The 13,293-nt window shown below is 38.4% G+C and overlaps 1 protein-coding gene across 1 annotated transcript in view; it reads left to right on the top strand.

The window, feature by feature from the left end:
* PARPBP (PARP1 binding protein) overlaps positions 1 to 13,293 on the top strand; it is a 51,371-nt gene that overhangs the window by 2,458 nt on the left and 35,620 nt on the right. The window contains exons 3-5 of the mRNA XM_034063147.1: positions 6,236 to 6,466; positions 8,447 to 8,557; positions 9,972 to 10,142. Of these exons, the coding sequence (XP_033919038.1) occupies positions 6,236 to 6,466; positions 8,447 to 8,557; positions 9,972 to 10,142 (513 nt within the window). The remainder of the gene's footprint in view (positions 1 to 6,235; positions 6,467 to 8,446; positions 8,558 to 9,971; positions 10,143 to 13,293) is intronic.

The raw sequence follows: 13,293 nt of genomic DNA, 5'->3' as shown, positions 1-13,293 counted from the left end.
CCAAAACCAAACACCCATAAACAACAACAACAAAAAAAAAACAGAAAACCTGTTCCCATTCATAGTCTCCTAGTTACAATGTATTATTAAAAAAATTGCCATTTGTACTGGTAGATGTGTATTTCTTTGTTGTGGTTTAAGCCCAGCCTGTCACTCAGAAACCACACAGCTGTTCGCTCATTTCCCCATTCTTTCCCCAGTTCCTGGAGGGATGGGGAAGACAATCGAAAGAATGCAACTCCCACGGGTTGAGATAAGAGCAGTCCAGTAACTAGGGTATAACACAAATCATTACTGCTACCATCAATAATAATAATAATAATGATAAGGGAAATAACAAGGGAAGAGAACACAACTGCTCACCACCCACCGACTGATACCCAGTCCTACCCGAGCAGTAATCTAGCCCTCCGGATTACTACCCCCAGTTCATTTAGTGGGCATGACTTGCTGTGGTATGGAATACCTCTTTGGTTAGTTTGGGTCGGTTGTCCTGTCTCTGCTTCCTCCCAGCTTCCCCTCCTCCCTGTCAGAGCATGAGACTGAGTAAGTCCTTGGTTGGACTAAACATTATTAAGCAGCAGCTAAAAACATTGGTGTTATCAGTGCTGTTCCCAGGCAGAAAGTCAAAAACACAGCACTGCACCAGCTACTAAGAAGGAGAAAAAAAATTACGGCTACTACTGTACCCAGAACATTTTTGAAAGAAATATTTCCACGAACACTCTTTAATCTAATTGCATTCATCACCAGAAAAAGTTTTGCAGTGAAAAATGTGCAGAATGGGATTCTCTTGTCTAAACATTAAATATAAAAGTAGTCAATTCATCCCCACTGTAATAAACATCACAGCAGAAATATTAGAATTGCAAGATTCTAAATTTGTACTTCATGCAGTGTGATGTATTTGAACCATGATCCAGATGCCTTCACAATACTCATGTAGGTTAAACTAGAAAATTGTGTCAAAATGAGTTCTTGGAGAATTGATTAAGTTAATGCAAAACTTCCTTATTAATGACTTATTAATGACTTGACATATGCTTACTGCAGAACACCACATTATTTTTTAGATTATTTTTTAAAACCAGAGACTCTTAACAAATTTGCTTTATAAGTAATAGAATATGTTGTCACAGCACCTGATCATGAAGATTAATATCTAGAGTACAATTTTACTTGGTTTTAAAATATCTTTACAGCACTAATAAACGTTGTTAATCTCTGCAGGTCCTTGATCTGGTAAGGACAGATTTTGATTTATTAGATTTGATATTGAAGTTGTATTTCAATTTAGTACTCCTGAAGGAATGTTTCAAAACACAGTGAGATAAGGTTACTTTTTTTTTCTCCAACCTACTGCTGTTTTAAGTTGGATTTTGACATGTTTACATAGTTTTTGTTTGTGTTTTTTTTGTTGTTGTTTTTGAGGGGCTGAAGTGGAAAACAGGTGTTTTTCAGAAAACATACATGGTATTTCAATATTCTAGTAATCTACATAATAGCATACAGTTTCATAGTACTGAATTGTCATAACCCATGCACAAATTAGAAAGCAAAGACCACTCTGAAAGTAACATGTGTTGGGTACTGTTTCATATTCACTCCTAGGTTTTAGTCCAGGCAATATCAAAATAGTATTTTGATATTGGAGTCATATTTTAACAAGGTCTCTTGGGAAAGTTGTGCTATGCGTGTTAGAACCTGAAGGAGGGATCTCTTGGGCTGGAACAACTCAAATTGTTAGAACTGCTCCTGACATGGTTTTGTGTTTAGTTTTGTATTCGGTTGCTAATGGTGTTTGTAGGTAATTTTATCTAGATTAAAGTTGCTTAATGTGAAAATGTAGTGAAATAAACCCTTTTAATTAGACAGGAGTTATCTGCCCTTACTGCCATAGCAAAGCAAGGCCTGCTTACTCAGTTGCAGGGCATTTATATCATGTTACATAATTAATTGCATGACCATAAAATATAGGGGGGTGTTGCTTTCATGTTACTGGGGAAGGCTTTAGATACTGGTAGTGTGAACTCTGTTTCTTTGGTGAAAACTGGAAAACTTGCTACAATTGCAAAATTATTTGTTGTGTGTATTCCTATGTCTAACTCAGAAGGACCTCGGCTGAAAAAGTTTAACAGCTGGAAGTGGGGACTAGATACTGATCAAAGAGCAGGGTGTGGACGAAAATGTGGAGCCTAGTTGTTAAAGAGGAGGTCATATATTTCACATGAAAGAGAAAGTGGTGAGGGGAAGTTGGACTGGGAGGATGCAGCGTACAGTAATATGGAAAGGTCTGCAATAAACATGGCTATGGGAAAACAGAGACTGTGATGGATATTGGCTAAGAATGACCCAAGATTTGGGAGCAAGGTGAAAATAGGCAGAGAACATAATAAGGTATAGGTGTGTAGGGAGATCTGCAACTTCTAGCTGGAATTTTGGAAAGCCAGAGAACAGCACAGAAGTCTGGGGTCAGTGGTCAAGAAATGATGGAAAACAGGTTAACAATTAGTGAATAAAGAACCAAATTGTGAACTAAAGGCCAGAAATATGTGTGTGAATCTGCAGCTCAAAACCTGTGTTTTGTCTCTGTTACCATTAGTTCAGCCTAATTAGTAGCAGAATTCTCTATATTTTCATTTCTGTAAGTAGCATTTTAATGCAATTCTTTACTTGTATGCATAGCTTAGTTTACAGGGGTTGAAACTGATTTTCTGGCTTTCTCAGTGTTGCAGTCTTTAACCGTGTCAATATATTAATTTCCTTTATTGGCAACCACAAGAGACAGGCTCAGATTTCTTGCAGTTCCTTATAACCCCCCCCCACCCCACCGACTGGAATCTTACTTAAAATGTCTGATGCTCAGTGAGCTAATCCACCCCCTGCCCTCCCCCCCCAACTGTGAATTGCTTGGTTTAAAGAGCAATATTTTACTGAATATAAAAAAGACAATGTGAAGCATTAAACAAATAGGATTATGTCTTGTACTTAATTATTTATTTCTTAGAGTGCAGCAATAACTGCTCTCTCCTATAGCTTCTTATTGGCACAACTGGATAGTATGTAGCTTGTGTCCTACTTCCTTCAGTAGCACATCACTTGGTCTGTGACTCAAATAATAAGGCTTTGTAAGTTATATGACTTGTTTTTAAATTTCTGTAAATTTCATCTCCACTCTTTGTTCCTATCTGCTGTTATACTTTCACCTTTTTGTCTGTCATTTGTGCCCTGCTGCTTGCATGTGTGACCGTTGACTATGCTAGGTATGCTGTGTTTTGTTTCTTTAGTTACTTCTGCTTCATAAATGAAATTACATGCAACATTATGGACTAAATAGAGTATCTGTCATTCTTAGTTTCCCACGCAGAGATAACCTTTAAAGAAAAGTTTATTTCTTTTTTTTTCTTTCAGTTTAGAACTACACAACAAAACCACAGGCTTACTGTTTTACAATTAAGTGTTTACATTTCTAAGTGCAGCAAACATGGTTTTACCAGGGGGGAAGTCATGTTTGACCAACCTTATAGCCTTCTATGAGGAAGTAACTAGGTGGAGGGATGATGGTAGAGCAGTAGATGTGTTTTTTCTTGATTTCAGTAAGGCATTTGATACTGTCTCCTACAGCATTCTCATAGATAAGCTAAGGAAGTGTGGGCTTGATGATCAGGTAGTGAGGTGGATCAAGAACTGGCTGAAAGGAAGAAGGCAGAGAGTTGTAGTCAATGGCACAGAATCTAGCTGGAGGTCTGTGACTAGTGGAGTCCCTCAGGGGTCAGTGCTGGGACCAGTGCTGTTTAATATTTTCATCAATGACCTGGATGAGGGGACTGAGTGTACCCTCAGCAAGTTTGCTGATGACACTAAACTGGGAGGAGTGGCTGACACACCAGAAGGCTGTGTTGCCATTCAGCGAGACCTGGACAGGCTGGAGAGTTGGGCAGGGAGAAACTTGATGAAATTCAACAAGGGTAAGTGTAGAGTCTTGCACCTGGGGAAGAACAACCCCATGTACCAGTACAGGTTGGGGGTTGACCTGCTGGAAAGGAGTGAAGGGGAAAGGGACCTGAGGGTTCTGGTGGATGAGCCAGCAATGTGCCTTTGGCATCCTAGGGTTCATTAGAAAGGGTGTGGTTAGTAGGGCAAGAGAGGTTCTCCTCCCCCTCTACTCTGCATTGGTGAGGCCGCATCTGGAATATTGTATCCCGTTCTGGGCCCCTCAGTTCAAGAAGGACAGGGAATTGCTTGAAAGAGTCCAGCGCAGAGCCACAAAGATGATGAAGGGAGTGGAACACCTCCCTTATGAGGAGAGGCTGAGGGAGCTGGGTCTCTTTAGCTTGGAGAAGAGGAGACTGAGGGGTGACCTCATCAGTGTTTACAAATAGGTAAAGGGTGGGTGTCAGGATGATGGAGCTATTTTTTTTTTTCAGTGATACACAGTGACAGGACAAGGGGCAATGGGTGTAAATTGGAGCATAGGAGGTTCCATGTGAACATCAGGAAAAACTTCTTTACTGTGAGAGTGGCAGAGCACTGGAACAGGTTGCCCAGGGGGGTTGTGGAGTCTCCTGCATTGGAGATATTCAAGGCCCACCTGGACAAGTTCCTGTGTGATGTACTCTAGGTTACCCTGCTCTTGCAGGGAGGTTGGACTAGATGATCTTTTGAGGTCCCTTCCAGCCCTTGGGATTCTGCGATTCTGTGACTTAATACACACCTATATATGAATGTAGTAATAGCAGATGTCCCCATATTGATGTAAGTCCTTTGGAAAAAATATGTGAAACTAATATACAAATTAAACATGTTTTTAGACATTTTTGTCGATGCATTTTCTGCTTCTGTCCACCAAAGGTCAACAGAGCATTCCTCTCAAGGGTTAGGGAAGAAAGGGACTTCATAGAATGGTTAGGGTTGGAAGGGACCTTAAGATCATCTAGTTCCAACTCCCCTGCCATGGGCAGGGACAGCTCACACTAAATCATGTCACCCAAGGCTCTGTCCAGCCTGGACTTGAACCCCTTGTCCTATCACTACAGTCCTTAACGAATAGTCCCTCACCGGCATCCCTGTAGACCCCCTTCAGATACTGGAAGGCTGCTATGAGGTCTCCATGCAGCCTTCTCTTCTCCAAGCTGAACAGCCCCAACATTCTCAGCCTGTCTTCATACTGGAGGTGCTCCAGCCCCCTGATCATTCTCATGGCCCTCCTCTGGACTTGTTCCAACAGTTCCATATCCTTTTTATGTTGAGGACACCAGAACTGCACACAATACTCCAAATGAGGTCTCACAAGAGCAGACTAGAGGGGCAGGATTACCTTCAACCTGCTGGTCATGCTCCTTTTGATGCAGCCTATCACAGAACTGGTTTTCTGGGCTTTTGAGTGCACACTGCTGGCTCATGTGAATGGGATGTGTTCAACAGTCATAGGTCTGCTTCTGTGGTAGAAGTGTCTTAAGTTACTTTGTGATACATTTGAGTTTTCTTGTCTGGACTAGGGAAAGGTTCTTCAATTGATATAAAATGCTGTTGTTACTTTGCTTCCCACAAATATAGTTGCTTTATCTGCTAATTTAAATTAACTCTCTGCTAACCTGTATTAATTCTACTAGTTGTCTGATAAGCTGTAATTCTTTTTCCTTTTTGGAAGTTGAGGAGGCAGAGGGACACCCAGAGTTTAAATTAATAGTTTTTGCAGGGAGATGGGCCAGAAGCTGGGCATAAGGTTGTAGTGTATCCTCTTAGTTATTGTTAGTTATGATGCTAGTAATAGTTACGTATTGCTTTAATGTATGTTACATCTAAGTAGCAACACTATCAATGTTATGCTAAAATATAACTATACTAGCACAGGGGAGAAGAGTTCTTTTTTTGGGATATGACATGTTTTCCTGGATTACTGCTTGAAGCAGGGTAATAGAGTAATCACTGTTTTGGGGATGTAAATGTGTGCCATGTTGAAAACTATTTCTGCAGATAAATGTGTAAGCAGTAGTTCTGTGAAAGTCAACATGTCTCTTACCGGTCAAGTTAATACATACCTGGTATGTAACTTCACTGTAAAGGCAAAGCACTGGAAGAACTTCAACTATAAGGCTTTATTAATTATTGAGATTATAATAGGTTAGGTTTGTTTTTTCTTTTTTTTTTTTTAAATACATATATGCAGCTTGTTTAAAAGTTATTTTAAAAACTACATTGAATACAAGACATAATGTTTGCTTTTTTCTATTAGCACCATGGAGAATTCACGGTCTCGCTTAGTGATTTATTGGGAACTTGGAAATACTTGTTATATGACAAACTGGGATTACCATATGAAAACATGAAAGAACCTGATAATTATGCTGACATGAAAAAAGCCTATCATGCCTTCTTAGCAAGAAGCAGTATGCTTGATCTAATAGATATATATCAGAAGTGTGGTGGTCTTGGACTTGTATCTGAAGATGAAAGCATAGATCCCGTAAGTATTTTTGTTTATTTCATGTCTTTTTTTGGCTGTTCTTTGTTTGTTTTTGACATATTTTGAGTCTAGTTATGGATTTACGACATTTGTAAGTATGCATAGAATCTCTGAATTATTCACAAGTTACTTTGCTCTTCTGCTGCAAAAACATGAATTCCATAGAATCATAGAATAGTTAGGGCTGGAAAGGACCTCAAGATCATCTAGTTCCAACCCCCCTGCCATGGGTAGGGACACCTCACACTAAACCATATCACCCAAGGCTTCATCCAGCCTGGTCTTGAACACTGCCAGGGATGGAGCATTCACAACCTCCCTGGGCAACCCATTCCAGTACCTCACAATTTAAATTATCAACTCCTTGAAGGAGATCTTGAATTCACTCAAGCTATCTTTCTGTTGTCCTGCTGGTTACGCGAGGCTCACAGCTCTTCTATGAGTGTATCACTCTTTGTCAGAAATGGAACTGAAAAATTAACTGTAGAGATTTGATAAGACTGGAACAAAGCTTAGTGATTAACAGATGTCATTGTACTTTGATTGTATGTTGATAACCAGTAAAAATATTTTTAATGGTTATCTTAAAATACCATGCTTTTTAAAAGCAAAAACTTCCTTATAGTCCAAGTAGTTTCATGATACATTTTTCCAGAAACTACTTCAGCCACTCAGTCAGCAGCTCTGTTGCAGTTTATTGCAGGTCAGATGTTAGTGAGGCCATGCTCTAAGCTAGAGAAGCTCTAGTGTGTATTCCACTCTTAGACTGTAAAAGTAGGAAAAATTAATATGATCTCTGTTTTTTGCTTAAAATATATGTAAATAGCAATTAAGCTTGAAACACAACCATTCCACATGATTTTATTTGATTTTGTGCTCTCTAGACTATGGATATATGAATATTGGATTGAATTATGATGAATATGGATATGAATATTGGATTTATATTCAGGTACTTCTAGTTTCTAATGATGGAAAGGAGTTAATTTTCTGCTTTTACTGTTCACTTGCAGTATTACAGACTTAACAAATTACTGTTTATTTAATCTTCTGAATTTGATGTACGTTTAATTAGATCGTCATTTTTTATATGAGGGAAGCTATAGCTATCAGTAACTGAGTGTTAATTAAACTGAAGTATGCTATGGACATACCATACTACAGAATACATAGTAATATACCATGAATTACTAGCAACAGCGTGATTAAAACTGTTCATTTTCTAGCCCTTGTAAGAATGAAAAAAATTATCCATCTGGTCAAATATTGCAACAGGTTGCCCAAGGAGGATGTAGAATCTCACTTTTGGAGATATGAAAATCTGGTACCATTATTTCACTGAGCAACCTGATAAAACTGGTTGTGCTTCAAGCATGGTTTGTGCAAGATGATCTCTATAGGTCCCTTTTAACCTAAATTATTGTATGATTCTATGACAAGTATCTTTGTAACCAGCTTGTCTAGTTCCTTGAAGATTCAGAGAACCTACACTTGAACACTGATGTGATAATCAGACACAAACGATTATAAGCAGAACTTCAGTAAAGGCATGGAAACTGATCTTTGTTTTGGGGGTTTTGCTTGTTTGATTGTTTTTTGGTTGTTGTTGGCGAGGGTTTTTGTTTCTGTTTTTTTAAATTATTCCTATTTTCATGGGGAAAATGGAGAACTTTCATGGGTTAATGAGCTCTTCCTAAACAGGAAAGAAATAAAAATAAATGCAAAACATAAGTGTTGCTTTTAGGGCAAATGTATTGCATAACTTAGAAAATATCTTAAACAGTTATTTTGAATCTTACATCTTTACTAAATGAATCTTATTTCTCTACTAAAACAGTTGTACTTTTTAAGCCTAAAAGCAGAAGTACATTCTAAGGGCTGTGTTAACCTCAGAATGCTAGCAAATAAGTGGAAGCAAGATTTTAATACTACATTAACTTTTTAGTTATTTTCGTATTTGTTCTAATTTCTCTATTAAAGGTACAACTGTTGGCATTCATTTCTGGCATAGCGAATGTACAAGAAAACAATGGTTCTGTTATTTTTACTCCTTCCACACCAGTCAACAAGCATGGCCAAGAGAATGTAAAGGTAAAAATTATTTTTGTGTCTCTTGTACTGTTCTGTATATATAAAAAAGATTGAAATATAACATAGTTTTCTTTCTGGCATTAACATGTGTAATCAAACTCTGTATTAATTGAGGATACTGTAGGTGTGTGCATGAGGCTAAGAGCAGAAATCTGTAGTATAGAAGACAGTTGTTTTTTTTTATGTCAGGCACTTGATGTAGATTTAATCTACCTTGAAACACAAGGGAATGTGTTCTTCTACAAGTACACCATCACACATTGTCTTGACTAAGAGTTAGATAATTTGCCCGATACTACAAACTGAAGTTGTAGGTGAAGTAATATTCTTCAATTTCATTTTATTAGCACCTACTCCTTTACATACAGAATAAATCTGAAAGGCCACTGCAGTGGTAGCTATAGGAAAGCAAACAATGTTTGTCTGTCTCAGTAGAGGACTTGAGGACTTTCTGGAAATGCCAGATGCCTCGATTTTACCCATTCAACCCTCAAATCTGCAATTTCTGAATGCTGTTGCATTGGTTTATTTACAGAAGCCTTAGTAATTTCCAAACATGCTTTCCTTGTGATAAGTGACAGTTTCAATTCAATAATTAGGTACAACTCAAAATATTGCTGAACAAGAAAACATTTTCTTAACTAGGGTTCTCCCTTAGGTAGCACTTCTGCCACCTACATAATGGCTTTTTTGCTGTTCCCACTTGTGTAGTAAAAATAGTCTTAAGAGTATCACATACATTTGGTATTTTTAGTGCCTATGATTGGTGTACACATCCCATTGAATAAGAGGAAATTCCATAGTAAATATATTTTTTTCTCATTATCTTTCCTTTTGTTAATGGCCTTTATTTTGTCTTGTCTTTGCTTGCAACAAAACAAAATTCTTCAGTTCTGGGACTGTTGTTCTTACAGGGTCCAGAATAGTGCTGCAATATAAGCAATTACAATCGTATGTTTTGGTTGTGTGGGTGGACCTGGGTCACAGTTTATGTCCAGACTCAGTCAGTGGAATTTCTCTGATTGAAATCCATTGGGAGCCAAGGGAAAAAATTACTGAATTTGGTGCAGAGCTGGTGAGTTGTTTAAAATCTTAGCCTGTTGGAAGTTAATGACAAATCCTTATGTGGTTTAATAGTGCTAGTCTTTGCCTTGGGATAGAGAAGGATTGTATCTGAAGAGGTTTCTAAGTAGAAATTGATAGCTAATTTTAATAGCTATAGATTCAACCCTCAAAAATTTTGTGAATGTTCAAGTACAGTATAAATGATTTTTAACATGTTAATCATGCTTGCTTTTCAATACTTCCAGAATCCCCATACATATCTAATTAACCAAGTATATATATGTATTTATATATATGTGCAAAAGGAATATAACTTAGAGATCAGTTTATGTGATGCTTTCTTATGCAGATGACAATCCTGGCAAAGAAGTGTGTTTGTTCATATTTAAGCCTGTTGGTGAATTCTAAGGATGATTTGGCATTGGCTCATATTCTGAATGTTCCTGATAGAGGACTTGACAAAGAAGCCTTCACTAACCTAAAACATGCTTCACAGGAGAGAAAAATGTCAATTTTCCTGGTACGTGTCATGAAACTTGCTGTAGATCAGAAGAAATTTAAAACATCTATGAATATAAGTTATTGCTTTAATCTCATTAAAGCAAGACTGACATTTTCAAGCCAAGTCAAATGCTACCATAAACATGATTTCTAGGTTCAAAAGATGTGAATGTGAATAAATGGGTGCTTGCTTGGTCATAAAATGTAAAGATGCACAGAAAAATAAGTGTGTGCATGTGCACCTCAAGCTCTAAAATGTGATATTGTGAAAATGGGCATCAAGACTTCATTCCAAGCAGTGACTGAAATCCTGAAATGTTTCCTGTCTTAAACATAAGGAATGCTTTATTATTGTTTTTAAATTTTTGAAATCTTGGTAAATAGTGTGAAGTGATATCATGGCTATGTATAACAAACTAAAAAGACAAAGGAAGAAAAGATAGCATTAGCCTAGATGTTGCTGCTTATAAACTAGCTATGAAAGCAATTGTGGTGCACTAATGTTCCCCAGTTACGTGCCAAAGCTGTACTATCACTCTCCTCCTCAGCTGACAGGGGAAATTAAATAGAATGGAAGGCTATTGAGTCAAGATAAGGACAGGAAGAGATCATTCAGCAATTAGTCATGGGTAAAACAGTCTAGTTGTGCAAAAGTTGATTTACCAATCAAATTGGAACAGAGTAACAAGAAATAAACTTGATTCTTAAAACACTTTCCACCTACCCCTCCCTTCTTCCCAGGCTTAATTCACTCCTGATTTTATTCTGCCTCTTCCCTCCACAGTAGTGCAGGGTCACAGGGAAATAGGGGTTGTGGTCAGTTCATCACGTTGTCACTTCCTCTCCTTGACTTCCCACACTCTTCTCCTGTTCCAGCATAGAGTCACTTCCATGGGACACAGTCCTCCCCAGACTTGAGTTGTATCCTCCCACAGGCTTCAGTTCTTCACAGGCTGCTCCAGTGTAGGTCCCTTCAGTGGGGTATAGTCCTTCAGGAACAGACTGCTCCACTGTGGGTCCCCTGTGAAATCACAAATCCTGCTAGCAAACTTGCTGTTCCAGTGTGGGCACCACTCTCCATGGGGCCACAGGTCCTGCCAGGAGCCTGCTCCAGTACAGAATTCCCATGGAAGGAGTCATAGTCTCCTTTACTCATCTACCTGCTCTGGTGTGGGATCCTTCATGGGCTGCAGGTGGATATCTGCTTCATCCCGACCTCCATGGGCTGTGGGTGGACAGTCTGCCTCACTGTGGCCTGCACCACTGCCTGCAGGGGAATTGCTGCTCCAGCACCTGGAGCACCTCTTTCCCTCCTTCACTGATCTTGATGTCTGCAGAGCTGCTTCTCTTACATATTTTTTCTTCTCCACCAGCTGCCAGTGTACAGCTATTTGGTTTTGGGTTGTTTCTTGTTGGTTTTTGTTGATGGGTGGTGGTGTTGATGTGCTTTTTCCCCTTCTCAAGTACGTTATCTCATAGGTGCTACCACTGTCACTGATCAGCTAGTCTTTGGCCAAGTGGCAGATCCACCTTGGAGTCATCTGGTATTGGCTCTATCAGACACAGGGAAAGCTTCTAACAGCTCCTTACAGAAGTCACAGCTACCAAAAGCTTTCCATGCAAACACAATACAGCAATGATGTTTACTAATTATTGTGAAGCAGTATTAACATTAACAAAACCAACCCACATATTGCAATGCATTTCAGTTTTCAGGTTCTGTAAGTATTTTGGTTATACTAGCACAGCATTTTCTGTGCATATATTAAACTTGAGACATCTGGAACCTGAAGTATTTGTGTGTACAAACTGCTTTTCTTAGAGCAACCTTGTCATAAAACCCTGACTTTGACCTGGACACTAGGACAGAGGGCAAAATTTGAAAGGGCAGTGCAGATTTTTCATCTTTGACTCATAATTATGAGTCAAATGCTTTCCAGTCATTGGTAAGTCACTCTTCGAGACATTATTGATATGGTACACTCATGATCTCAAAGGCACAGAACTAGAAAAAAACCCTCAAGACACTGGTATACTCTTTCCTCAGTGTTCTTGTATAGTAATATAAAAAGGTACGGAATCAATGCACAGTGCTTAGAGAGGCTTGTGAAGTGCATTTATACTTCCATTTATACTTATGGTCTTCATAGAACCCTCTCTAAAATAGTTGGAATAAGATGAGTAAGAATTCTTTCTCCAAAGAACCACCATAGGCCCTCATATTCAAAATAATCAAATTTTTCATGCACAGTGGCCACAGTGCAGACAACAGCAGACCAATGAAAAATGGTATGGATATGTAGCAGTCACTGAAGCAGCTGCATTCTCTGATTTTTATGCTTGAATAAATATGGAATATTTGTGAAATCCCAGTTCCGGAATTAATTATTATAGCCCCTAATGCCCTTGTTAACATTGCATAAAGATAAAAAAAGTATGTATTTGGACTGGATTTATTACCTCTTCCTCATGATTGCCAAAGGGGAAACTTCTCTACTGTGTAAAGAAGTCGCCTTTTCTGGCATCTGTGTATTGCAGAAATTTGCAAAGCCAGAATATTTCCCATTGGGAAGGCAAGGTCCTATGAACTGTACTTGATCCACAGGAAATCTTTAACACAAAGGCAAGAATATTGGCAGGTTTACTCTCTTTGCTAGAGTAATTCCAGTTGTATTCTTTCCAGTCTGAAGAGCTTTATGATTTAGCTGTATAGTCTGAAATTAAAATTTATATGTAGAATTGATGTTACTGCATCTGTGTCAAGCGTATTGCATTGTTATCTTTGCTTTCACCTTTCTGGAGAACTGCCAGGCTTTTTATGCTAACTATTGGCTTAAGCTTTGAAGGATTATCATCTAAAGCATACTGCTTTTGGGACATTTCTTGTTTTACTGTCTTTGTAGCATATAAAAATATATAGAAAATTTCGGAATTGTGTACTTGTGATAACTTGTAATTTTTCAGAAGCTTTCATTTGCACCTTTGAAAATAGATGCACTACTGTGGTCACCTTTTGCATACATGTGCTATAATTGTTCTTGGGTCATAGAGAGCTTTCTGAATAGGAGAATAGTTTATGTGGGATCAGCATGAGCATTTCAGCAGCAGCAGCAACAACAAAAAAATCTATACCATGTACTAATCAAGTTTTCCCTAAGCTGTCAAGAAAC

Source organism: Melopsittacus undulatus, chromosome 5 (genome assembly GCF_012275295.1).
Source record: "Melopsittacus undulatus isolate bMelUnd1 chromosome 5, bMelUnd1.mat.Z, whole genome shotgun sequence".
Lineage (NCBI taxonomy): Eukaryota > Metazoa > Chordata > Aves > Psittaciformes > Psittaculidae > Melopsittacus > Melopsittacus undulatus.
Note: the sequence above shows the minus strand (reverse complement) of the source record. Positions and strands in the feature narration are given on the sequence as shown.